Source organism: Lonchura striata, chromosome 13 (genome assembly GCF_050655825.1).
Source record: "Lonchura striata isolate lonStrDom1 chromosome 13, ASM5065582v1, whole genome shotgun sequence".
In the NCBI taxonomy this organism is placed as follows: domain Eukaryota; kingdom Metazoa; phylum Chordata; class Aves; order Passeriformes; family Estrildidae; genus Lonchura; species Lonchura striata.
This window is the reverse complement of record NC_140715.1, coordinates 4,691,334-4,717,763: the sequence shown is the minus strand read 5'-3', so window position 1 is coordinate 4,717,763 and position 26,430 is coordinate 4,691,334. Positions and strand designations below refer to the sequence as shown.

The window sequence follows — 26,430 nt, the reverse complement described above, 5'->3', positions numbered from 1 at the left end:
AGCACGGAGTGAGGTGGGGTTTGAGGGGCTGCACAGGGAGTTCAAACTCCATTTATAGGTCACTGAAGCACATGGAAAACAGGCTGCTGTCCTGGCTGGGAGTGGCACTAATTAGATCCTAATTGTGCAGCTAATCTCCTTAGGCTCACTTAGACAATTAAGGGCAAGAGAAGTCCTCTGCCCTTCCCTCTCTGCATTTGTCCCTATGGTTACTTGAGCTGGCCAAGGGATTTTCCTGAAGTTATGCCTTCTTATCCTGTAACCACACCTCCTTGGCCTAGTGCCTGAGCCTTTGCATAGCTTATTCTGGTGAAATTATTCAAACTTTGAAAAAATAAACAGTTATTTCCAAGATGCAAGCTCTGATCTTCAAGTCATTTCAGCATTTTTTTCATATGCAGATTTTTAATGCATTGAGAGACACTTGAAAATCCAGAACACAGACTATGCTTATAAATAATCAGGAAAGCCATGAGCCTTCTTTAGTCCCTTTGATTAAATTTTCTGATATTTTTGAATTTTCTGATATCATTTGAATGTGGTAGCTGAGTTTAAAGGAAGAATGTTGTAAGACAGAATAAAATTAAATGCTTTGACCAAAGTCTGTGAGTGAAAAGTGGCAAAATAAATAATAAACATATTATCATAATACTGAAAAATTAAGAACATACTATATCTCCCCAAACTTTCCTTCAAACTCTGCCTGTAGACCTTACAACTTTGCTTTTAAGAACCATAATCCAAACTGGGATTTTCTTTACCAAGGAACACTACACGTTAAACACATCTCAGGATTTGCAAATTACATTTTCCTCCCTCCTGCTCTCTGATTTTCACTCCCTTGTGCTGCATTTGTGATTTATGCTCCCAGGAGCAAGGGACTGTCATTTTAGTGGTAAATCAACTTACCCACCCATAGTGGGGGTGAAGTGGTCATAACTAATACCTACAGCAGCTGAATTGTCCAGGCTGCACCATTTCAGACCTCTCCTGTTGTCATCTCTGACAATATAAGCAGACAGACTCTCATGGTAACAGTGTCCCTGCCAAATGCCTGGAGTCAAATGTCTTCAGTCACATGTAGAGGATAAATTCTCTAAAACCCTGTGACTGCAGCATGCACAGACTATCAGCAAGAGGAGTGGGCCAGCAGCACCCTGCTGATTCGGTTTCCAGGTGATTTGCTCTCTCTAGTTGCCATGAATAATGCCATCTCTTCACTGGGAAAATTACCTGTTCTCAGTAGATTATTATCTTGCTGCAAATTTATGCTAAGTAGGTAGCAGAGTCTCCCACATGTGTAGCTGCAAAGCAAAGAATTAAAATAAATTAATAACATTAGTGTCAGATTATCTGCTTCATTTATTCCCAGACCTCAGTTAGAAGAAATAAAGCACCGTGAGGAGCATCACCTTTTGCTTTTAATTGAACTGATTTTCTGTGGGGCAAGAAAGGTGACAGAGTTTCTCAAGGAGCACACATGCTGGTGACTGCTCTGGGTCCCTGCCTTTTCCCCTCTGAAGAGAGCAGGTGCAGTTAGGCAGTAAAACTATTTTCAGCAGAGAAGTCTGGAGGAGAACAAAGCACATTTCTGTTGGTCCATGCTGTAAATCAGTGCATCCATCCTGCTGCACAGGCTTTCAAACTGCAGCTGAACCTACCCAGAAGCAAATGGAAAAGAGAACTGCTTTACTTCTGGGCTGACAGGCAAAGTAATCTGGTGATCTTAATCCAGTTCCCCAGTGGCAACTTGCCACATCGCAGAAAACACTCTCACAGCTGAAACTAATTGGCAGCCCCAGCAGGGAGGCCAGTGGGCTGTGCAGGCTGAATCCATGCAGGTCAGCTCCCCATCTTCTCCGAGGCATCTTGGCCAGACAGCGTGATGGAAAGCTTGGAGCATTTCTGCCAGCTTTGGAGCTGTTCTCAGTGGAAAACACAATCCCAGCCATAAATACTGATGCTCCCAGTGTTTATTCTTGATGCATTTTTATGAATTTTGCAATTATATGCCAGATATAGTTTTAAAAGCTTAGTGCTCATCAAGGTCTAGAATTTATCCCATTCTTCTTCCCTGGCTTTTCTCCCATTCAAAGATGGCAAGTTTTTGTAACAGACATTGCAGAAACTGCATCTGGGTCCTCCATAGCTGTGATGTGAAGTCAGCTCTGGCTTTGATCTTCTTTGATGATAGCTTCATTTTAATCTGCAGATTCTCCTTTCCATTTGTTCATTTCCCTTGACCAATTTGATTTAACACTAGCTTAAGAGCTCTTAATTATATTTTTCATGTGGAATAAAAGATCATCAGAGGATGGAATGTAGGTAAAAGTAAAAGGTAGGTGTTACTAATCCACCAGTCACCTACAATTGCACTTTACCTGTGCATTAAAGGAGAGAAGGAGGCAGTTAAAGATTCTGAAGTGTCTCTGTGAGAAGAGCTGAAGCAAACCTGTAACTGGTGCTCAGTATAAAATCACTGCTGAATTGGCCTTCAGAGTTGCTAGGAAACCAAAATACAAATCCCTAGTCTGTAATGCACAGATATCATGAGCATGACAGATTTTTACTGCTTTTCTTCTTCTTTTTTTTCCTTCCTCAGTGGAAGCTGCACAAACCAGTTTGAAGAAAGCATTAGGAAGCTGATTTCTGTCCTGATGTCTGTAGTCCTATCTGCAAGTAATTTTAATTTTTAGAAAGAGCTGTGTTTCAACTTTAGGAAGAGCTTGCATGCATCTCAGGGAGATTATGTGTACTAAATGAGTGGCTTTATGTAGTTCCCTATCAGCTTTGACATGTGTAGGTCTCTTCCTGGAAGTGTTGATGGGGCTCAGAGCAGCCCGGTGTAGTGGAGATGTCCCTGCCCATGGCACAGGTTTGGAATGAGATGAGATTTAAGGTCCCTGCTAATCCAGGCTATTGCATGAAATTTGGGAGGGTTTTTTTTGTTTTGCTTTTTCTGTTAGTTCTTGCCATATATTCCAGTGCTCTATCAAATCTCCTCTGATACAGAATTAGCTGGTTCAGGGAACCACTCTGCCTGAAGAGGCTTGTGGAGGGAGGCTCGATTTTCAACTCAATTAGCTGCTGCTGAGAGCTCAAACTGGCACAAAAGGGATTTCGGCATACCACAGACTAAATGGGTGGGACTGCATGTTCAGAACAAAGGATTGTTGTGATTGTAGAGAATCAGACTTGTGAAAACAAGGCAGAAAGAGAAAAGAACAACTGATCCTGTTGTAGAGTTGATCAGAACAGATGATGAAAAGCAAAGAAAGATAAGGACTTTCATTATCTGAGTAAGTAAAACACAAACAATGAAAGAGCTACTATGTCTAAGAATAATGAAGTAACTGATAAGGGGTTTGAGAAGTATAATAACCCCCTGAAAATATTATTTCTTCTAAAATTTGTTGGGTCTGAAGTGTCTTTATGAACTAGAATGTTGACTAGAAATCTGCTTGAAGAATATAGAACTGTAGTACTCAAGACATCAAATTTAGAAATTACAGATGAAATACAGATTAGTTACAGCTATGCTGTAACAAGTTAAACAAGTAAGAAACTAAAAATCAGGAAAAAAAAAGATGAGTTTTTGGTTGACCTTTAGTCTCCTTTAGTGACAATGATAGCATCCCAGTTGTTCACATGAACTTGTGAGCTCAAGCAAATTCTTGTGGAGAGAAGTGATGTGTTACATTTAATTTGTCATTTCCTTGAGCAGGTAATTAAAGAGATCAGCTAAAATATGTTCACCAAGTTCCTTTTTCACTGTTATTTGAGTAGTTTGATCATCACTACTGGAAATGCTGTTTTGCAGCTGGAAGTGAAAATACCCAGACTCATGACTATACCCTTTGTTCTTTGCTGGGAAAGACCAGCAGTGATCTGGGTATGGAAAAAAATATTTACTCCAAGTCTGGATACAGCAGCCATCCAGTCTTAAGCCAGGTACGAGAATCCACGTGGTGACGTGGAAATGTAGGATGAAGATGACACCCATGGCATGATTTTGCAGACCCAGAGAGCCTCAGCAGATCCTCACCACAAAGAGCTGCCGGGCACTCAGCTGCCATCTGGGCAGCCTGATCAGTGACCAGCTCCACTGCAGATGGGCCGTGCTGCCAGCTGCAATGTGATCAGCAATGCTGATGGGCAGCAGTGCCAGATTGGAGAACCAATGCTGGATTAATGTTTAATGGCTGCTGGGCAATTGCAGGCTGAGGGGAAGAAGCCCAGCACCAGGAGACTCTGTTATTTGGATTTTATCCCAGTAGGCAGAGTCACTCTTGCATGTGGCTGCAGTGTTGCCTGAGCATATTCACAAGAGAGAAGGGAGAACTCATTTGTGTTCTTCTCCCCTTCCCACACCCTCTAAGGATGTTTCTAAGAGCAAGTTGAAGTCGAAACAGAGCCCACTGTTCATGAAACTACTGAAATGCAATGGCCATCATGCAGTAATAGCACTGTAGAAAGAACAGAGTGTGAGAAGAAAGGGAAGTGTTATCTTCATTACAGTAGAAAGCAAATCCACAACTAAATAATTATTGTAAAATTTGTGGGTAAGCTGGGAATCATCACTGGCAGCCCACTGATAATAATGTCAGCTATTTCCACCATCTGAGAGCATAGTGACCTGCCCAGGGCAGGATTTCCTGACTGTGGTGGCAGGACTCTGTTCTGCCAGACAGAACTGTCTGTCTGTCTCTGCCTCAGCCTTTAGGAGGCATTTCTGGGAGTAAGTGCTTAAGGGCATTAGGGCTTGAAAAAAAATGTGTTGATACATGCAGACAATAGAGGAACTAGACATCTAAATAGCACCAATGTCACTGAACTACCTTTTATTTGGAAAGATAGCAAGTCCAGAGAAAAATCCTCATCTCATACCCTAGAAGTGGGAGTAGGGGGTTTGTAGCCAGCTGGAGTCCTGGAAATGAGGGAAAATCTTCCATGAATGTTTATCCAGTGCTTTCCATGGAAAGTTAAGTGATTGTCCTCTCCTTGCATGGGCTGACCAGTCATCCTCTGACCTGCACCTGCTCCTGTTAAAAAACTAGAATGCTGAGGTTGTGGTGAGGAGAAGACTTTTAATTGAAGACCCTGATTATCTGTATCTTTAAATCTTTTTAAATCTCAATCACCCAACTTAGTTGATGTCTTTCCAAAATGATATGCAGTGCCTAGAAAGCCAAATAATCTTTTTTTCCCAAACATTTTCTCAGTCTTTGATACTACTATTTGGGATTTAGGTAATATGCTAATGGATTCTGGCTAAAGGGAGCAAGATTGCATTGGACTCTACTGTTTAGGTGCAGCCTGGGAGTTGAATTAAACAGTAATTAAATATTTGCTCTACCATTTTGAGTTCATGGCAATAACCTTTCCTTTGAGCTGTGCAGAGCATTATACTTGAGAAGATTCTTGAAAAGTAATTATTACCAATCCCATGTACAGAGCTCAGTAGTTAAACATCATCCAATTTTTTAAAAAATTCAACTGATTTTTTATACATCATTAGAGTTGTGATTATTTTTTTCTTACTTCCCCCCCTTGCCCAGCTTTTTCTAAAGCCATGGAGATTATAGATTTGATTTTGTTTAATTCTGTGATTATGTAATGCTGGAACAGCTTTTGAGCCTTCAAAAACTCTAGCAGCCAGCATGTAGCATGCACAAAATGAGAGAATGGCCATTTTGCACTTCAGAGTAATTCCTGGTAAAAAGTGGAGCTGTGTTAAATGTGTGGTATTAATTTCTCTGAACATTTTGTGACTTTTGGAAACACAACTACTCACATCCTGTGTTAGATCAATACTTAAGGTCAGCTCAGATACTCTTGGAACTGGCAAATAATTGTTCTTGTGGGGCAGAGCTTGCTTTCTGCCCTGCCATATGCTGAGTTTTTGGCTTTCTGGTATGTATACAAAGTCCTATTTTCCCTGGGAAACTGAGGAGACAGGAGATGATTTTGGTTTGAATGGCCTTTATTTGATCTGCAAAGTGGCAGCTGTTGCAGGGTTTTTTTTTCCATACAGAAGATGTGATCTGAGGCTGTGCAATTCTCATAGCAAATATGACAAATATACAACATGGATTAAGGTAAGTGGGATTTTTGGGTGTTGAGGTCAATTTAGTATTTGTGAAAGGGAACAAATTGTTGCACCTTGCAGTGAGGTCTCCTGTTAGCTGCACAGAAGAAGTGCTGGGCAGAAATTCTAGCTCCTTTGCAGACCTACTTCATCTGTGATCTGGAAGAATCCAGGCTAGTAGCCACTGGCTAATTCTTATTTAGGTGTTAATAAGTCTTTTTTTCTCAGCTGACAGAGACTCATCACTTCATAACACGTGTGCTGGGAGAAATAAGGTGCAGCTGATTCTGGAATCTGGGAGTGAAAGCTTCCAAATCATGCTAATAACTACAGTTTTTGAAATACAGACAGTGTCACACATCTGGGTTTTCAGAATAACTCCAGCACACCTTTATGCTGAGACAACAATTTGAATGTACAAACAGAGTTTCCAGATGAGAATGTCACTGCCTAATCGGGAGAAACATATTCAGGTCAAGTGCCAGATAGAGTTATGCAGGATAACAGTGTTGGTCCACACAGCCTTTGGGAAGCTGCATAATCCTGAAATACTGAAAAAGAATCCAGAATCTGGTGCACAGCTTTGGAGGAAGCCATCAGAAGATATTTTTTTGCTGTCTTGCAGACCATGATTATTGATTATGCAGTTCTGTGATTCTCAGACACGAGCTCTTCATTGACTGGAATTAGATTTATGAGGACAGTTGCTTTCTCTGCAGCATGTTCTGTTTGTCACAGATGCCTGGGTAAGGGAAAGCACCTGTTATAAAATGCATGATGGTGTAGAGAACAGCATGGATAAACAGACCATGAAATTGCATTGGGTCAGTCCCATGCTGCCAATCCAAACATTCAAAACTTAAGCCTCAAGTGACTTTGTTTGTTTTCTGGTGTGTTAACAGCCAAAATTCACATTTTAAGGTTTGGGGTTTCTTTATTCCCATGTGAAACCTGAGCTTCTCACAAAACTACTGATATTTAAATAAAGTGACCTGTCAAAGTTGGATGGCTATGACATGATTTCACATGGAAAAGACTGGAGACACTAAAACCTCACATGGAGTTTTCTGCCCCATATGGGGAGAAAAAAACTATGTGAGAAAATCCAGGCTGTAATTTATGCTCCTTCATTATTTAATTGTGTTTAAAATACAACAACCATGAGGGAACAAGCTTGATTCCTTTCTCTGTGTGTTAGACTACGGTAGTGCTACCTGCTCAGCATTTTTCTAGCCTAATGTAACTTTTCTTACTGAGCCCAAAGCAGAAATACCTGGAGGAGCAGCAGAAAACCTGCAGAGCTTTGTGATAGAGTGAGGATTAGGAGGCAGGAAATGGGTGATTCACTCTGGCTTCTGAAGAGAAGCATGAAATCAAAGCTGCAGGCAGGAGTGGGAAGGAAATTTGGGAGGAGTATGAACTGATTCCTGACTTATTTATAGAGGGGTAGGAGTGGGCTTTGCCTTAAAGCTCTGCAGGTTTGGGTGCAGTTGCAGATGTATTTGTACAGAGGAGATTTTGGCTGGAAGGAGAAACAGAATTTTCCTGCTATGTCCATGGATTAATGAGTTTATCTGAGCTTCCACAGTAAGGGAGAAGCCACCCCCCTTACACCACTTGGTATATTTTGGTGGAAGTCTGAGGCCCTGAAGAGAGCAGCTGAGCAATTAACACAATATTTTCAGTAGCTGCAAACAGTTGTTTTGTTGACATATTGTTGGCTTTCCCTCTCACTTCTTTTTTAAAGTTGTTTTTGTATCTCTAAAAAGCATGTGCCAAGGGAAAGCCTTGCAAAAAAAAAAAAGAAAAAAAAAAAGAAAAAAAGGAACAGTAAAGCCATCATCATAATTATTTTTTGTTAATTGATTCTCTCAGATACTAAAAGGTGTATGGCCCATATCAGCAGAAGCCTAGAAACACAGAATGGTTTGGGTTAGAAGGGACCTTAAAGATAATTTTGTTTCACCCCCCTGCCATGGCAGGGACACCTCCCACTGTCCCAGGCTGCTCCAAACCCTGTCCAGCCTGGCCTTGGGCACTGTCAGGGATCCAGGGGCAGCCACAGCTTCTTACCCTGTGCCAGGGCATGCCCAACCTCACAGGGAAGATTTTCTCCTATAACCTAAGTTTCCCCTATTTCAGCTTGAATCCATTCCCCCTTGCCCTGTCACTACAGTTCCTGATGAAGAGTCTCTCTCCCGTATTTGCTCTTGAGCCTAAATATTTGTCCTCTCTCCAGGTATTGTCCCTGCCTGAAGACTGACACTTTAAGCTTTAAGCAATTGGCAGATCTGCTCAAGCACAGAAATAAAAATCTCTTTGCCTGTTCACTGAGTTGTTTCTCTAGAGATGCAAATTGGATGATTGCTGAGGCAAAAATGGTCCATAGCTGCTTGTGGAAGATCTGCAGGCATGATTATCTTGTTTTTGCAAGAAGAGGTATTAAATATTCGTGCTAGTTTCAGGAAATGCGCACACATGTTTTTGAATATCAAATTGTGTGCCTCCCTGGTGAGTAGAATGAGCTAGATCAGCCAGAGCATTTCAAAGCATCCTTTTGCTGTCTTTCCTCCTCGGTACAGAGAATATCTGCTTTGACTGCACTTCCTCGAGCCTCAGAGCTGCTGCAGAAATTCCAGCCACTGAGCAGCTGTGTGTGTGCTTGAATGAAGTGTGTGCTGCTCCATGTGTCAGCAGGAAGAGATAAAAATAGAGCTTTTTTCTCCTTGTTGTCGTGGTCTGTGTTTCCTCTGGCCACCCCAAGCTATTTCTTCTTCAAGCCTGGTGTCAAGGGAATACATTTAAGTGATGTTTGGTGCTGCAGTTGTGGATCATCGAGAGCATATGAAGCAATTTAAGGTTGCAGCCACTCACACCTAGTGCTTAGGGGGGCAAGGCACATCAGGATTAATGAATGGCAGGTCTTGCTGCTGTCCACACAACTGGCATTTGGCTGCAGGAGTTGCCCGGTTTGGTTTTTTTTTTTCCATTTCCAGTAAGGAGTATATTGAAATTGCTGAAAAAAATCCCCTTTCATGGAACAGTCTGAGGATGAAGCATTTTTCACTTTGTGCTCCCCTTCTGACACATGCTGGTCTCACACCTTTGCAGTGAGCAGTTACCAACTCACACACCAAAGCTGAGTCCAGGAAAGGCAGGGAGCCACTGGAGAGGGTCCAGTGGAGGCCACAAAGATGATGAGGGGTCTGGAGCATCACTTTTATAAGGGGAGACCACAGAAGTTGGGCCTGTTTAGTCTGGAGAAGAGAAGACTGAGAGGGGATCTCATTCATGCACATAAATATCTCCAGGGGGTGTCAGAGGATGGTGCCAGGCTCTTTTCGGAGCTGTCCAGTGACAGGACAAGGAGCAATGGCCACAAGCTAAAACACAAAAAGTTCCAGCTCAATGTGAGAAAGAACTGCATCACACTGAGGTGGCAGAACAGTGGAACAGGCTGCCCGTGGAGGTCAGGGAATCTCCTTCTCTGGAGATGTTCCTGGACACGTTCCTGTGTCACTGCACCAGGTGCCCCTGCCTTGGCAGGGGGGTTGGACTGGATGGTCTCCAGAGCTCCCTTTCACTCCTCAAAATTCTGTGACAGCACCTGCTCAGCTACTTCCCCATACAGAATTGATAATTTAAGAAGATTTTTTCTCCATTATTTGACCTGGTAGTGGTGGGACTGAAAAAGACACCAGGAAAGTGGACTCTGATGTGTAAAATCTAGAAGGCAGTCACCACCTCAAGAATTGCAGAAACTCAAAACAAATGACCCAGTTTTATATTAACATGGACATGTATAATACACACAATTACAGCAGGAAAATGAAAGTGTAAAGTTTAATTCAGTGTTTAAATAATTTTATAATATTCTACATGTGGATTCCGCCAGATGGCAAATTAAAATTCCCTTTGAAGTGAAGGATTCAAGAAGCAATAACATCACCTTTTAGCCTTTATGAACACTAAGATCTTTTAAATGTTTCTATTCTTTGACAACTTGTCCTAGTTACCTGAGCATATGACACATTTCCTGGAAGGAGAATAACTATGCTATCAATCCAGATACAGGCTGTCCTTGATTTTTTCCCCTGCCTATTCATTTAAAGGGATCACAAGTAAAAAAATTCTCCAATTTAACTAGGGTAGGATTTTTTCCAGAGTCAGCCTCCATTAAGCAATAATGTGGAAACAAAGTTAATTTCCCCTTCTTTGCTCTCAGATACACGTTTTACATCCATTACAATTTATGTGTAATAATTAATTTCCCAGATTTGATCTTCCTGTTCGTTTCAAGCCAGTTCTTCAATTTTTAATATTTCCTTCAGAAAAGTGAAATGGCAGGAATATGAAAAAAGTTTTGTATGTTTTACTACAACTATTTGAGCCTTTCTTGAAAGAGAGTTCATTAACAAATGAGCAGTTCCTGAGTGTCAGGTAAAGCATCATTTTATGTGGAAGGACAAGTCTGAGCCATTTCTCCAACTGTTCCAATGAGGGAACAATTCTTGGCCTAAACATGACTGGGGCTATAAAACTAAAATCAAAACATTGAAATACAAAGCATATAATTTACCAACTCATACACTGGGGTTATGAGTGGTCTGTTCTGAAGTGGTTAAAGTGATCAAGTGAGATAGCTCTACCCACTTTTTGTGTGTTAGACTTCAAAGAGCCTCCCAGAATTAAGACTCACCATCTGATGAATATTTAAGGAAGTGCAGTCTGAGAGAAATCACAAAGGCAGCTGCAACTCTTAAAGTGCCTTTTGCAATGTGCTGCCATCCATTTCGAGCAGCTGCCAAATTTGATCTTAGCTTTACTTAGGTAAACACACCTTAATATTCCCTAGCTGTGTATAATCCCCCCTCCAAGTTATCTTTTTGTAAAGTTTATTTTGTTTCAGCATTATGTGGCCTTTACAACATGTCACCTAGCAGTTTGTGATTTCAGTTTGTGGGACCAAGCAGAATAACTGACCAAGTTAGGAGGTTCATTAACACTTTTAAATGGGGTTTTAACAACCATCCAGGGCTGGGGTTTGATATTTGATAGATCTGCATGCAGAATTATACCTATAAAAATCCTTTGAAAACCTAATTCATCTTTTGGCTCAGTTTTGAGAGGACACCTTTAGCTGCAGCAGAAGACAAACAGAAGTTTTGGCTCCATGATCCAGGAGGTCCAGCCTTCCAGAGCAGATTTATCTCACCAGCACCAAAAAATCTGCTTTAAAGAGTTAGAGGCCCAGGTGACTCTCAGTGATCATAACAGCTGAATTTATCTACTACCTGGGAAAAAACCCTCCAAATGTGGGCCTTGCAAGCAGTTGAGAGACCAAAACTATTGCTGCAGTAGGAGAAGGGATGTGGGGAGCCTTTGCAAGGTCACCTCCATTTTCTTCTCAAAGAATGTTTAAAAGAGTCTGGAAAAGAGAGAAATTATGTAGCATGCTTATCCAGAGGGCTTATCATATTGTATTAGCACTTACTCATCTCATTTAATTAAGATTCCTTTTTAACTGATGTGGAATATTATTAGCTCCATTCATCCCATATCAGTAAAAAGGAATAATAATGGGATGTGATCCTAACAGGAGATGATAGGAAGCTGCTGATGTGACATATTTATTGTGGAAGGGAAAGAGGGCTGTGACTGCCAGAGTCTGTTCTGAGGTTTTTGATGTCTTGAGTTTTACAGCCCCATTTTGTGGAGGGTATTACAGTGACAGATGTCTTTTAGGGCAGGTTGCTGGCCAACAGCCACGTTGGAGAGATTCAAAATAGGCATTGGTTAGTATTTGGTTAATTGGCTTTCAGAGGAGAAGTTTGCAGAGGTTTAGTGATAAACTAAGCAAAGTAGGTCAGCTAAAGGATTTGTAGGTCTAAATTAATTTTATGTACCTGTGTGGCATAGTTTACTTTTAATATTATGAAATCAGTTGGGGATAACAAAACCAAACTAAATTAAACATTAATAGTACCCTTTCTTCCCCTTCATAGACAGAGAAAAGGCCAGTTTCAGGTTTCATCCCTAAAGTACTGGTAAAATTATCCCTTTATTTGAGATCAGAGCCAGAGGGAGCCAGGGAACAGTGTCAACTCTGAGGTTCAGAGCCATCTCCAGCCTTTGAGAGACAAGAAGATGCATTTCCCACTGTCTGAAGCTTTGTGTGTCTGGGAGTTTTTTAAAGAATATCCAAACAGAAAGCTTTACCCTATAATCATCTGGCCTGGAGATTGGAATGCTTTGGGATACTGGGGTGAGAGCCTAAGAGGAATGGTTGAAGTCTGTAAGCTAAAGATGATGAAGAAAGTAAGAAAAAATTACCTCTAAGACCATTTCTCATGTGTCCCTGCTCCATTACTATCCTGTCCTCTGTAAGTGGTGAAGCTCACACATTCATTCATGTTTAAAATAGATGCCTCTAAGAGCACTGACAAAAATGTGTCCCTTTTTCTTTCACTACCACTTCAAGCACCCAATTAGTTGGTTAAAATTAGATTCTGCCTTGAAAGGCTAAAATTGATGCTTCAAGTTTCCATAGTTACTGTCTTTCTATTAATTGTGCTCAGTTAAATAGAGGGGATTCTCTCTTGCCTGCCCCACTTGGTTTTGGGAGCTGTGCTGGGCTCTGCTGTTTATGCACCTGCAGTAATGTGGGCTGTGCTCAGGTAAGGGTACCTGTGGAAGCTTTTCAGAGCTGTAAAGGTTGGTAATTGATAAAGTTTTCTTGAGGGGAAGCAGGAGGGAGGGACAGAATTGAAGTCAATTCTCTTAGCAGTGTTCACTCTCCAAGATGGACACAAAAAAACCCAAAACAATCAAAGCCTGTCCAGGAAAACATAGAATCACAAAATCATGGAATGGCCTGGGTTGGAAAGGACCTTAAAGATCTTGTTTCCAACCCCCTGCCCTGGGCAGGGCCACCTTCCAGTATCCCAGGCTGTCCAGGGCTCCATCCAGCCTGGCCCTGGGCACTGCCAGGGATCCAGGGGCAGCCACAGCTGCTCTGGGCACCTGTGCCAGGGCCTGCCCACCCTCCCAGTAAAGGATTTTTATCTTATATCTAATCTAAACCTATTATCTGTCAGTTTGAAGCCATTCCCCTTTGTCCTGCCACTCAGTGCCCTTGAAAATAGAAATCCAATACTAGAACATTCAATCCTGTCTTCCCTTTAGGAAAATTTTCCTTCTTTGGGGATCAGTCCCAGCCAGGCTTTGAGACAGGCACTGAGGCAGAAGGTGGCTGTGGACAGGAGCCCAGGTGGATCCTGTATCACCCCACAGAGGCAGAGTGGCCTCCAGTGGCAGGAGATGCCTGGAAATGCAGTCTGTGCTTTGGCTGCAGTTCAGCAGCTCGGAGAGGAGGGGAGGAGGGGGCTGGCTGCCTGCAGGGCACTGTCACAGGCTCCAGCAGCAGCCAGGAAATGCTTCCTCCTTTTCACCTCCACAGCAGGATTTATGATGCTCCGTGAGCCTGTTGTCTCTCACATAAAAGGGCTTGTATGTTAGAATAAAACATTTTTTTTAATTTAAATTTGACAGAAGATAGTAAGCCGAATTGGCTTTCTATAATGTAGATTAAGCAGTGCACATGTTCTGTCCTCCTGACATTCAGGGCTTTGTCTTCTGCAGTGACTTTTGCTCTCTTTACAATATTTCATGTCCTTATATAACAAAGGCAAACCCCACCCACAGCAGCAGCCTCCTGAAAATGGTTAGAGTGCCATCCCCACTCCTGGTCACATATAAAATATGTGAGCCACAAAGCTCAAACATTTTTAAAGATCTGACTCAAAGTCCACCTTTTCGGGATGTGTTGCCAAGCACTCCTAAAATCAGCCTTCAGCAGAGGTCTGGGTAGCTGCTTGCTGCTCTAGTCTTTCAGTTTAGGGCATGTAAGGACATTTAATTAGGACATTCAGGCTACATAGCACCTGCTTTGTCTTGAAAGCAAAGAAAAGCCTTTCCTTGTGGTATCGAGACCAACACACCACAGATCTTCAGGGGCACATTGTCCTCAGCCAATGCCACACCCTGCCCAGGTACTGAAGGGCAGAGCTGCCCCCCAGCTCCAATTTCAATTTTCCTGCACTATTCACTGCTCTTTACCTCACTGTTTGCGTTAAAACAAGGCAGAATGGCTGGTGCTGTAACTGCCCACACTGTACTAAAACCACATTTATAAGATGAAAATAATTTGGGGTTTTTTTGGTTGGTTGGTTTGAGTTTGGATTTTTTTTTCTGCGGGGTGGGGGGGGGTCTGTTTTCAGCTGTGAACTCTTAAAAACAGACACTGTGAGCCTGCAGACATGGGGGAATACACTCCCAAAATACTTTTTCTTATATTGCAAGAGTAATATCTTTCTAATCACCTCTTTGTGCCACACAGACATTCAATGCTGCATCCCCCAGGTCCAACATTTGATTAGAGCTCAAAAGATGATAAGGAGCATCCTGGATGTGTGCACATGCAGTGCCAGGGGTGCAGCACATTAACCCTCAGTTTGAGGAGGAAAGAGGTAAAATTCTACCTGTGGGAACAGGACTGGGCACAAGTACAGCAGTAGAAGGATATTACTTGAAAAAGTCAATATTTTTATGGGAAGAAAAGCATCTTTAAGCCAAAGAAGACTGAGAGGGGCTGCAAATCCTGTGCTCTGTTTGCTCCTTCAGCAGCTGCAGGAAGCAATTTACCCTGAGCTGTGCTCTGGCCACAGCAGGCTGTGGTAGCCAGCAAATCAAATTATGCTTTTACATATCTCAGAGTATGCTGGCAGAGCTATTTGATAGCTGAGACAATTCCTTTAATACACAGCCATGTAAGATTGGTTTTTATAATGAGGTAAATAATCTCTATTTAAATTAATTGTCAGTGTCATCATGGGCAGTAACCTGAGAGTGAGGTGGAAGTGACCTCCGTGCCCACCCCTGCTTCATGCCTGGATGTTGGAGCAGTGGGGGGGTTACAAATCTCCCAAAATGGATGCTGGGATTACCCTGTCTATGATACTGACTTTGAACCCAAGTGCTGGATTAAAGCTCCAGGCTCCTGGTGGGGAGGAGTTTCCATTTTGTTCATTCCTCCAGATTCATTAATGCAGAACAGGTCAGAGATGAGAGGGCAGACAGAATAATTTGGGTTTTTGTTTAATACTCCAGTTTGACAAACTCATTCATGATGTCTGGGATTGTTTGGCGGAGTGTTAGTTAAACTGGTTCAGTTTTGTTCTGATTGAAGAGGTTTTCTGTCTTTCAGTTCTATTTCTGTCATTTTATCATGCTGATGATTGGTTTTTATTCGCTTTCTTTTTTTGTGGGTTTGAGTTCTTGGTTTGTTTTGTTTTTCAGAAAAAAAGAGAAAGATTAAATGGACTTTTTAATCCCAAAAAGGCTTAGGGATGATCAGAAAAGCCAGAATGTCCGCAGAGAGCCTCCAAATGACACAGAGAGGGTTTTTCAGTGCATGCTGTTTGCATTGGATGTGCTGTTTCAGACTCTTTATCATGGTGAATATTCATTAAGCCTGCCAGAGGCAGAAGCTGCAGTTCAGTACAGCATCAGTGGAGGAGGCAGGGAAGAGGGAAATCAGGTTAATGACTAGCTTTCCCTGCAATTTGCTTCCTGCTTATTGCCTGATCTCAGTTTTAAACAAATTCATTTAATTAATGTGTTTTGCTACTTTGACCTGCGGACAGAAAGGGCTGTGATTAATGATGGGGTATTCCAAGTCCTACAGTGGCTTCAGCCCCCATGTCGTGCTGGTTAGAAAAAGAACATTGGAAAATATCTCCTTTAAATTTAATATTAATAGAACTTTTGATTGAAAGCTTTTCTATTTTCTGATTTCATGAGCTACCAAATTTTTAAAGACAGGGACAAAGTGGGGAGGGGTGGAACAGAGTGAAAACAAGCTGCTGTCTTGGCTGAGCATGTCACACAGACAAAGATGTCTCTGCAGGGAGACAGAGCTGCACAGAAATGCTTTCCTCTTCTCCCCCTTGAGCAGGGGCACATCTGTTCTAACATGAGTTAGCCCTCTTCTGACAAAGGTTCTTTAAGAAAGCAGCAGAGGCATAGGAGGTGGAGAGGATGTTCATGACACTCAGGATACATGGGCAGCTCACATTATGGGAAGTGAGCATCACCTGTTCTCAGTAAACACCAGATTGGAGCTGTGGGGCTATGCAGGGTCAGGGGAAAACCATGTGGCCTCCCCAAAAGTGAGAAAAATGTCAGTGAGATAGAAACTGCAGGCCTGATGGGATAGCCCAAACCTGATGGGATATTGATTCCTGGGCTGAGTGATGATATGTTCTGTGAGCAGACATTTTGCCCCAAATGGATGAGACATCTCAATTTCAGACTGTTTGTACCCATCACTCAGCATTACCTTTCAGCTTGGATGGTTTTACAGGCTGGTGAAAGCCAGCCCTTCAACTGAGTGAATTTGCAAATCCCACATGTGAAAAGACAGCACCTTAAATCTCAGTGACAGACCTGTGCTTCAGAGTTCTGCACCAGAGGTTCTGAGCTGTACTGGTGGCATTGCTGTCATAACTAAAATGTGGCTTTTGAAGGGGGAAATGGGGCAGCCTTAAGAACATGACTGTGCTCTCTCAGGCATTTTTGGACAGAAGATGCCACTGCCTACCTAAGTGAAAATCCCATGAAAGGATTAGGGCTGAGGAAGTTGCAAACAGTTGCACAGGATTTTTTTTGTGGCTGCCACCATCAAAGAGATTAGTTCCAAACTTCTTTTTTCTTAAATGCTCTGGCATGGTCATTAGTACAACACCCGCTGAGCCATGGTGCTGCTTACCTGGCTCCTGAGGGTAGAATTCAGCTCCTTTTTCACTAGCTACCCAAAGTTAGCTGTCTCCAGCAGAGCGAGGAGAGGAACAAAGAAAATTTGGATTTTTTTCAACAGAATCATTTAAGTTGGAAAACACCTGCAAGATCATCACATCCAACCTTTGACTGATCACACCGTGTCAACCAGACCAGAGCACTGAGTGCCATGTTCAGTCATTTCTTGAATACCACCAGGAATGGTGACTCCACACCTTTCTGAGCAGCTCCTCCCAATGCTTGACAACCTTTTTTGTGGAGAAATTCTTCCTAATGTCCAACCCGAATCTCTCCTGGTGCAGCTTGGGGCCATGTCCTCTTGTGTTGCCACTGGTTGCCAGAGAGAAGAGGCTGATCCCGACCTGGCTACAACCTCCTGTCAGGGAGCTGTAGAAAGCAAGAAAGGCTCCAAGGAGAGGGATACAGTCACCAATTCAATACCTCTTAAAACAAGCATTTAAAGCAGGTGGTTTGAATTTCGGTGCCTGTCTGTTTATAGACTATAGCATGAATTCAATTAGACATGGTTGATTGGATGCCTACAATTCTGGTGTCTGAATTTAGGAAAGGGGTGTCTAACTCTCTAAGAAAAAGAAATGTAGGTACCTACAGGTTAAATTTTAGGAACCTGGTTACTTGTCATTGTCCAGGCCTCCTTCAGAGTGCATGGGTACCTCTGAAAAGCCTGTGTGCTGAGAGCAGGACTGCCTGGAGCCTGCAAGTGAGCATCAGTGAGGGGACACAGCTCACCTGCAGCCTGCTCCCTTTCTGGAATCCTGGAGACTGTGACATCCACATAGAATCCTGAAATGGTTTGGATTGGAAGGGGCCTCAAAGCTCATCCAGTGCCAACCCCTGCCATGGGCAGGGACACCTGCCACTGTCCCAGCTGCTCCAAGCCCTGTCCAGCCTGACCTTGGGCACTGCCACAGCTGCTCTGGGCAGACATGACCCTCTATATCTGACACTGTGTAGGAAATAAGGGGTTTCAGAGCAATTAGAACTTGTTGAACCAGTGCCTGTTGACCAGGGTTTTTGTGTTTTTCAAGTCCTGTGAGAGGTAGAGGGCTACAATACATGACCATTAAATGCCTCTGGAAGAGAAAAAGCATTAGCTCTGCACCATATCCAATTCCCTCCAGCTTTCACATGGGTGATTTGAGGATATGGAGGTTCTTTTTTCTGTGTAAGTCTGCCTGCGCACTTCAGACAGCAGTCACGGGATGGAAAAAAGAAGTATTTGGAAAGACAGCCTAGAAGTCCTTTCATGCCAGCTAAATATGTGACCTACTCAACTGCAGAGTCTCTGCTGCTCTGGGTTCCATTTAAAGTCTTCTGAGACATTTGTATTTCGGTGAGAGTAGGAAAGGGATGGGGTGAAAAGTTCATCTCCTGTTTTAGCTTGCAGACACACAGGCAAAGAAACATCAGGACCTGCAGGTGCAGCCTAGATTTTGGGTTCTGCTGCATGCAAGCATTTAAAAATTTAATTATTTGGTCATTGAATGTGAAGTCTAAAGTATTCCTTGAAAATAAAGGAAAAGGTCCAAAGTAATCCCAAAAATTACCCCAGGAAATGACCAGATTCTGGGCTTTAATGTATGAACTCTGGCAACTCCCCTCTCTAGCTGTAGGAAGAAAAGAAGTATAATGTTTTAAATTAAGTGCTATAAATATAACCAGGGGTTTTGTTTTACTTAGATTTTCCTCTAAGTTTAATAAACAAATTTGAAGCAGAAAATATGCAAGAGAAGTACAACTAATCCCATTAAATGTAAAATGACATATAAGTAGAAATCTTTTGTTGTTGAATTCCTGCTGATAAGAAACAGAAGAGATGTTTAAGGAAGCCTTGGAAAGTAGGTAGTAAATGACATTTATCTTTGATCTGAAATGCCTAAAAATATGACTTTGTCTGTACAGCTGAACTGTGACCTTCCAGCCTGCCAATACAGATAAACACACATGTTCTCAGGTAAATCATGCAGAAGAGACATTTCCTGAGGACTGGAGAAGCCCCACTTGTAGGAAATTATGGTTATTAACTCATTAGATTCTCTGTGTCTCTGTGTTTTTGTATGCAAGTCTCCACACAGCTGTAAGGATAATTAGTTTTCTTTGGCTTGGTGAGTATTAAGGAGTATTAAAATGCTTAGTTGGTATGGACAACATATTCATGGGCTGGGACAAAACCAGACATAAATGCAGGCAAACCCCCAAAGTCTGACAGAATCCTGATTCCAGGGTAGATGGGATGGGTTTGTTGTGTTTGGATGCATGAAGTCAGATTTTTTTGTGACAAATGTTACTGCCTTCTGGTGAGTTGATTTGCTAAATCAGAAGCAGATTAAAGGGTCATTTTCCTGCTCTGAATTAGATTTCGGTAGTGCAGGTGTGGATGTGCACCCCATTAGTCTGGCAGGAGATTTCACACAGGAGATTCTTTACCTCAGGGATACCCTGGATTCCTGCATGTTACTGTATTTGGGTGGTCAAATGGATAACAAGTCACTGTCATTGTCCCATGTCCTGTGTTCAGCCTAATAAATTGATCAGAGGCCTGGAGCACCTGTCCAGGAAAGGCTGAGAGAATTGGGATTACTCAGCCTGAAGAAAAGAAGCTTCAGGGTGACCTGACAGCCTCTTCCAGCCCCTGAAGGGAGTGCACAAGATGGAGAGAGACTGTTTAGAAGGGTCTGGAGTGACAGGACAAGGGAAATGGTTTCAGACCCACAGAGAGCAGGTTGAGATCAGTTATGAGGAAGAATGTAAGGTAAGTAGTGAGGCCCTGGCACAGGCTGCCCAGAGAAGCTGTGCCTGCCCCATCCCTGGAAGTGTTTAAAGCCAGGTTGGATGGGGCTTGGAGCCTCCTGGTCTAGAGGAAGGTATCCCTGCCCATAGCAGGGGGTTGGAACTGGGTGAAATTTTGTGTGAATCCAGAGCTTCCCTCTGGCTGTTCTGGCAGGTCTGGGACCCTGGCAGGAGTCAGGAACCCCCCTGGACAGAGCCCCCAGAGACACTGGCTGTGATCTCTGTCCATGCAAAAGAGTTTTCAATCTTACAGGATCAATTACCAGCTCTGAGTGTTTGATATGAGTAATAATTAAGTGTGGCATGGGTGCAAAAGTAAAATTTTAGGATTCTAGATGAGGGGTCCAAAGGGGACAAGATGGAGGAAATTGGGTGTGCCTTGTCCTTTTTCTCCTTCTTCATGCCCTCCATGTCTCACTGTGGTGTTGACATTTTTCTGTTGGTTCAGGCTGGGGACACACTGTCCAACGTAGGTGACAGATATTGGCACGTTCTTGTAAATCCAGCCCAGGGAGTTTCTGGTATTTAATGTTTGTCACATCCCACTGAGGGCAGAGCCCCACACGCTGCCCTGCAGGACAGAGCTGGGCAGGGCAGCAGAACATGTGGGAGATAAACAGAATAAACAACCTTGAAACCAGCACAGACCAATTATGGCTTCTTCTTTGGCAGAGGGGCAGAAAGACAGAGACTTTCTACAATCTCAGAATCATCAATACCACAGATTCCGACAAAATTTGGGGTCCCTTCCAACACAGGCCATTCTATGATTTTATGTTTCTATGATCACATCAAAGTGGCCCAGCCATGCACTGAAGCTCCAGCTGTGCTGTGGTGGCCCTGCAGCCCACAGAGTTCTCACCCTCTACTCTTCAAAGTAATGTTTCTGCTATTCTTTGCTACAGGGTTCTCCCCAGCCAGAGCAAGGCTGGGTCAAACATGATTTGAGGTAACCTTCAGCTGTCTTTTTCCTACCAGGAACAGAAAAAGAGCATTGGGTCTGGGCCAGTGTTTGGAATGCATATTGTCCAGGTTTGTTGGGAGAAAGAGAGGATTTATTTGTCAAATGGGGCTTAATTTATTATGTGCAATGTGAAAGCTCACATTTTCTATTGCAGCAGAAAGACAATTGATTAATAATTTGGAAAAAGGCCAAGACACACATTTTCCACCTTTGTAGTTTATCACCTCAGAGAAACAAAAGTGGTATAAAAGATACCTGAACAAAACAATTTATTAAGCAGAAATGAAAGCTGGTTCATATTAATGCATTTATTACGAAAGAGCTGTCTAGGATATAGTTGTTACTTACAGGAAACATGTAAAAAGTCAAAAGCTGATACTTAGGACCATAGGAAATGTACAGAAAAGCTACAACTGATAAAACAGAGGGATTTTTACATTAATAATAACTTCAGAAGAACTATTTGAGACTCAAGAGGTTGAAGTCACTAAAACAATGTCAGCAGCTCCTGGAAAGAACAGAAAGTCAAAGCTTCTTCATCATTAAATACAAACTTAGGGTGAAAAGATGTGCACAGTGTCTTCTAGTTCTTGATTAAATATCACATTGTAAAAGCAGCCCTGTCATGTCCGTGTGCCATGGAGGTTGAGAGATGCCAAAGATTTCATGTGCCAAACCTCTCACACAGATGGCTTCAGAGATGGTTCTGATGTGTTTTGCACACACATTTCTTGGGCTTTGTACATGGACCTGCTGCATCACTACAGAAAAGCTTAAAACAGGAATCCTACTTCCCAGCCTTGTTTTGCTGCCAGGCAGGAGAAAGTTTATCAGGCAGCAAAATGTGTCTTTTCAGCTTTTGAACCTAAAAGCAGAGCCTTATGTCTGCATGCACCACACACTATTTGTTTCATAAAATAGAAAATTGTACAAGCAACCTAAGAGAAGATGAAGAATCATTAAAGACTAAGAAATACAGGAGCTGCTGAAGTTAATACAGCATTCTTCATTACAGCTGCAGGGATACAGAGCAGCCAGTACCAGGGGTTTGCTGGCAAAACATTGGGGATCTCCCTCTAGAATGTCTGCTTTGTTTTCTCTTTAACCAGCAGGAAACCTTGGACTTCTCCTTTTCTTCTCCCCCATCCAGTGTCCTTGTCTCTTCTTCCAAGGGACATGGAATCCCTCTGAAATGCTTTTCCAGCACAGTTCCCCCTCCTTCTTTACCCTAAACATCTTTGCCTCTTCAGGTGGACATCTCTCATGATGCTGAGATTTAATCAGATCAGTGGTATTGGAATTGTTTGTGTGCTATTGTGAGGACTTGTGTGTGGCTAAGAGTCTTACAAGGGTGAGAGTCCCATGTTTTGTTACTGCACTTATAGGGTGTAGATATGAAAATTTTCATCTGATTTGAGGGCTTTAGCATCAGTGAGCTATCCCCTGATCACAGTTGTTAAAATACTTACCATGATACATTAAAATAGATATGCTGTTCCTATTCAAAATTGGCAGTATGTAAATTACAACAAATGTTCAAAGTATAAAAGGAAAGAAAACAACAAAGTCTTAAGTCTTTCTCTCACAGGAAAACCTAATTCTGTAGCATTTTATTTTGCTAGAAATTTGTCCTTGTCAGAGCAACATAGGCAGACATTTCAATCTGATTAACTCAATCTAATCAAAATAATGGAAACAAAGTTAAAACTTACTTCATCCTGCAAGCCTAAAACTGGGGCTAGGACTCCACTTTATATTTGCTTGTATAAAACACTGTGATCTGGAGAGAATATCAGGGTATTCTATGATTCTGTGAAGACCATGAATATTTCTGAGTCCAGACTGTGCTCCCTGATGAAAGCAGCCCTGCAGTGTCTCTGCCCAGGCAATTTAGTTCTTTCTGGTTTTGCTCTGGGGCTGTGTCTGCTGCTCAGCCACAGTGCATCCATACCTACACACAAACACACATGCTGGTTGGCCTCAGGCTCCTCTCTGGGATGCACCAGCTCAGAGTCACATAATGGGTCAGCTTGGAAGGGACCACAGTGGCTCATCTGGCCCAACCTCCCTGTTCAAGCAGAGCACACAGCATCCAGATGGTTCTGGAATATCTCCAGTGAGGGGAACCCCACAGCCTCTCTGGGCAATCTGTTCAGTGCTCAGTCACTGCACAGGAAAGAAGTTCTTCCCTGTGTTCAGGTGGAACTTCCTGAGCATCCATTCCTGGATTCCCCTCTTGTCCTGTTGCTCGGCACCACTGAGCAGAGCCTCACTCCATTCCACCCTCTTGACACTGTCCCTTCTTTCCCTGCACAAGGATTCCTGGACACATCCATCACAGGATGGTTTGCTAAAATACCCACCTGGATGTGCATAATGCCAAGGCTGTCACCCCCTGCTCTGGCCACTCTTCTAACCCTGTCCCAAAAGGCTCAACACCCTCAAACATTCCCTTTTGCCATGCAATGCACGTGCTTGCGTTTCTTGCTATAAAACACTACAATGGGCTGCATCCCAGTGATCTCTTACTCCAAACACTTCAAATCCAAAAGAACAAAATGGGATCCAGAGCCTGTTGCACCCAACAGCACGAGGAGGGGGTCAGTGCATGCAAACACTGAGCAGACTGGACAGGAACCAGTGGATAACCCCCAGAAGAGCAGCCAGGCAAGCGAGAGTCACTGTAGGCTGAAGCCTTTCAAACAGAAAGCTGCTGCTCACTGAGTGCCTGTGTTTAAAGATGCTTTAAGCTTTTCTTGCTGTTTTGACTTTTTCAGAACCTGAGGCGGGAGAGGTGTCCCCCCCAGTGGGAGCTGGTGTGAACAGCAACAGCTGGACCTTTAAATTTGGACCGGGCAATTCCAAACAAGGTGGTCCTGGTGAGTTGCCAGACAAATTCATTATCCCAGGATCTCCTGCAATCATCTCCATCCGGCAGGAGCCACCAAACAGCCAAATTGACAAAAGTGACTTCATAACCTTTGGCAAGAAAGAAGAAACCAAGAAAAAGAAGAAAAAGAAGAAGGGAAACAAGACTCAGGAGAAAAAAGAAAAGGGCAACAGCACCACTGAGAACAGTGACCAGTGAGGGAGTTATACTGAAAAAAACCCTCTTAGCCAGTTTTTGTAATAATGGCAGATTTCTCCTATGTAGCAAATCCCAACTTCTTCCTACTGTTAACAAATTTCCTGTATGTACAGACTTGAGAAAATCAGCAGGAAATTCAGTGTCTGTCTAAATTGCTTAACAGGTTTTGTCTTAAAAGCTTTATTAAGTCTGGTGTTAACTCTTTTTCTCCACTCTGGCTTGTTTTCAGAATCTAAAAAGCAGACACAAGTTTCCTTTCTCCTACGCCGAAAAGGAGAATCTTCACAGTACAGCCAGTGAGAGGTTGGACTCTGCACTGTGGTTCCTGTGCTCCTGTCTTGATGACACTTACAGGATAGGTTTAAAAGTTTTAATGTTTTGCACCCTCTATCTGATTGGAAATATTTGTGTGCAGATGTCAGCTAGGTGATATGAGATCAGATTATAAAATGCAAGAAGAGCTGGTAAATATGCAACAGAGGAAACACCTAATGAACACAAATGTTCAAAGATGTTCAGGCTGGGGAGAAAATGTCTTAAAGGAGATGAGCAGACTTGTCAAATCCTGAGAAGTCACTGTGTGGAAATACTGACTCCTATACATGACGTATTGTACACACTGCTTCAAATGAAACCTCACATTTACAGCTCTTTAAGACACCATAAATTCTATCTCTTTACCAAGCAAGCCATTGGAAAAATTGTCTCTTAAAGCCCTGCATTACCCTGGTAAGGCTAGCCCTCAGAGAGTAAGAAGGGCTGAGCTGACATCCCAGGAATGTAACTGTGATGCTGTGTGTCCCTATTTCCACATTATTTTGCACATAATGTCTCTGAAAAGGTCAGAGTTTTTCCACGACACTTATGCAAAAGAGAGAAAAAAGTAACATTAACTATGCTATTTGTTATTTGAGATATTTATTTATAAAGAAATATAGCTGTAAATGTTAAAGAAATATGATGCCCTTTAACCCAAACAGAAGTCAAATCTAGAGCCATTATAAATTACAATTGCTGCTATTAAAGTGCTTTAGAAAAATTGCCTGAAACATCTGTATTATATCGGCCACTTGCCAATAACAGCTTTATTCTGTCGGGTGACTTGGGGGCTGCCTCTTGCATGTATTAATAAATACAAGAATATCTTCTCTTTTTTTTTTTTTTTTTTTTGCATTATTCTGCACTTTGAATACACTTTTGCAAACAAACTGTTCTAATATGAAGAAGCAGAAGCAAACTCCTCACACAGATGGATTTATTAACCTGCTAGCTCTGTGCAGTACCTTGGTGTTACCTCCCACATGACCTTTTCTGATTTTAGTTTTACTTTTCTATGAGATTATGAATTTCTGACCCTACTAACACTCCTTATGTAAAATTAAAGTACTGTATGTATGCTGTATGCTCTTATAAGAATCCTGAAATATTTATTCTGTGCTTGTGTATGTGAATGTCAATGCAACTATTATTAGAGTGGACTTTAAGCTTTACCGTTGAATGTAAATTCATTATTTCTTTTTTGTACACTTGTGGAAAAGTGGAGTAGTGTTAATTTTTTAAGCCACTGTTGATTATCAGTTTTTTTGTGTATGAAACACAAGTAAAATATCTTTCTTAAACCAAGCCATGCATGCATTTTGGGATTTATTGGTAAGAATCTGTGAAGCTGAAGTTCTGTGAATTACTAAACTTAAGGGTATAAATGGAGTATTGAATGTGGTTGAGGATGTTGAATAAAACCAATACATGTATTTTTAAATAGAATATAGCTGATGAGGGAATTCCAAGGAGTTTTCTACATTATTGTACATTCACAGAATAAAGCTCAAGTGTCGTGTTAATTGGAACTGTGTAAGAAACTACATAGCTCTGAAATTTCCAAAGGCCCTTTAATCTAGGATCAAAGAGAACAACTGGATTTCTTGAGACATGTCCTGGATGTTTTAAGTTTCCAAACTGCTGACAGTTCAGAGTAGAACAATCCCTATTCATTTTTAAGAACCTGCAGCAAATCTTAAAACATCACAGCAAAGCTCTAATAAAAGAATCCATATCTCAAAGCATGAACCACCAATGGCCTCATGTGGTCTATTTAGAGTCTTCTTTTGTTACCAGTCTTGTCTTACTGGCAATAAAAAGGTGCTACTTAAGAAAGAGAATCCTTGATTCACTTTTAAAGGCTAGACAAGAGAAAAAAAAAAACTTAAGCTTTGGAGACGGAACTGTTCTTTTATGCAAATGTGCTATGCAAGTACATTTAGGTGTTTATTTTTATTTGGTGACTAATCCAACAGCTCCCAAAACGTTCATCAGGTGTAGTTACAGTGGTAGTTTAAACACTCAGAGAATACTCTTGTTATGTATTCATCATAAAATAGTTCTCTCAATGCCTCTGGCAAAAATTCAGCAAGAAGATTTAATTCTTACAGGAATCTTTTACACTTGATTATTTTTAGATTTTAATTGAATATTGGTTTTTCTTTTGAGTGCTTGCATTTTCCCCTATGCAAGCCAGTCTGACTCATTCATTTTTCATCAGTGGCCATACACAACTGGTTTTCCAAGGCTTGCATCTATTAGAATGAACCAAAAGCTGCAGTATGTCTCCAATTTGTTGGTCTT

The 26,430-nt window shown here is 42.1% G+C and overlaps 1 protein-coding gene across 5 annotated transcripts in view; it reads left to right on the top strand.

Annotated features, from left to right (window-relative positions):
- LOC110471349 (protocadherin alpha-C2) overlaps positions 1-25,882 on the top strand; it is a 90,613-nt gene extending 64,731 nt beyond the window's left edge. For 3 of the 5 annotated variants that reach the window (XM_085591147.1, XM_085591150.1, XM_085591149.1), the window contains exon 4: positions 23,498-25,882. In XM_085591147.1, the coding sequence (XP_085447273.1) occupies positions 23,498-23,808 (311 nt within the window). In that variant the 3' untranslated portion in view covers positions 23,809-25,882. The remainder of the gene's footprint in view (positions 1-23,497) is intronic. The other 2 variants (XM_085591146.1, XM_085591148.1) reach the window with 2 other exon arrangements.
- Positions 25,883-26,430: the final 548 nt, after the last annotated feature.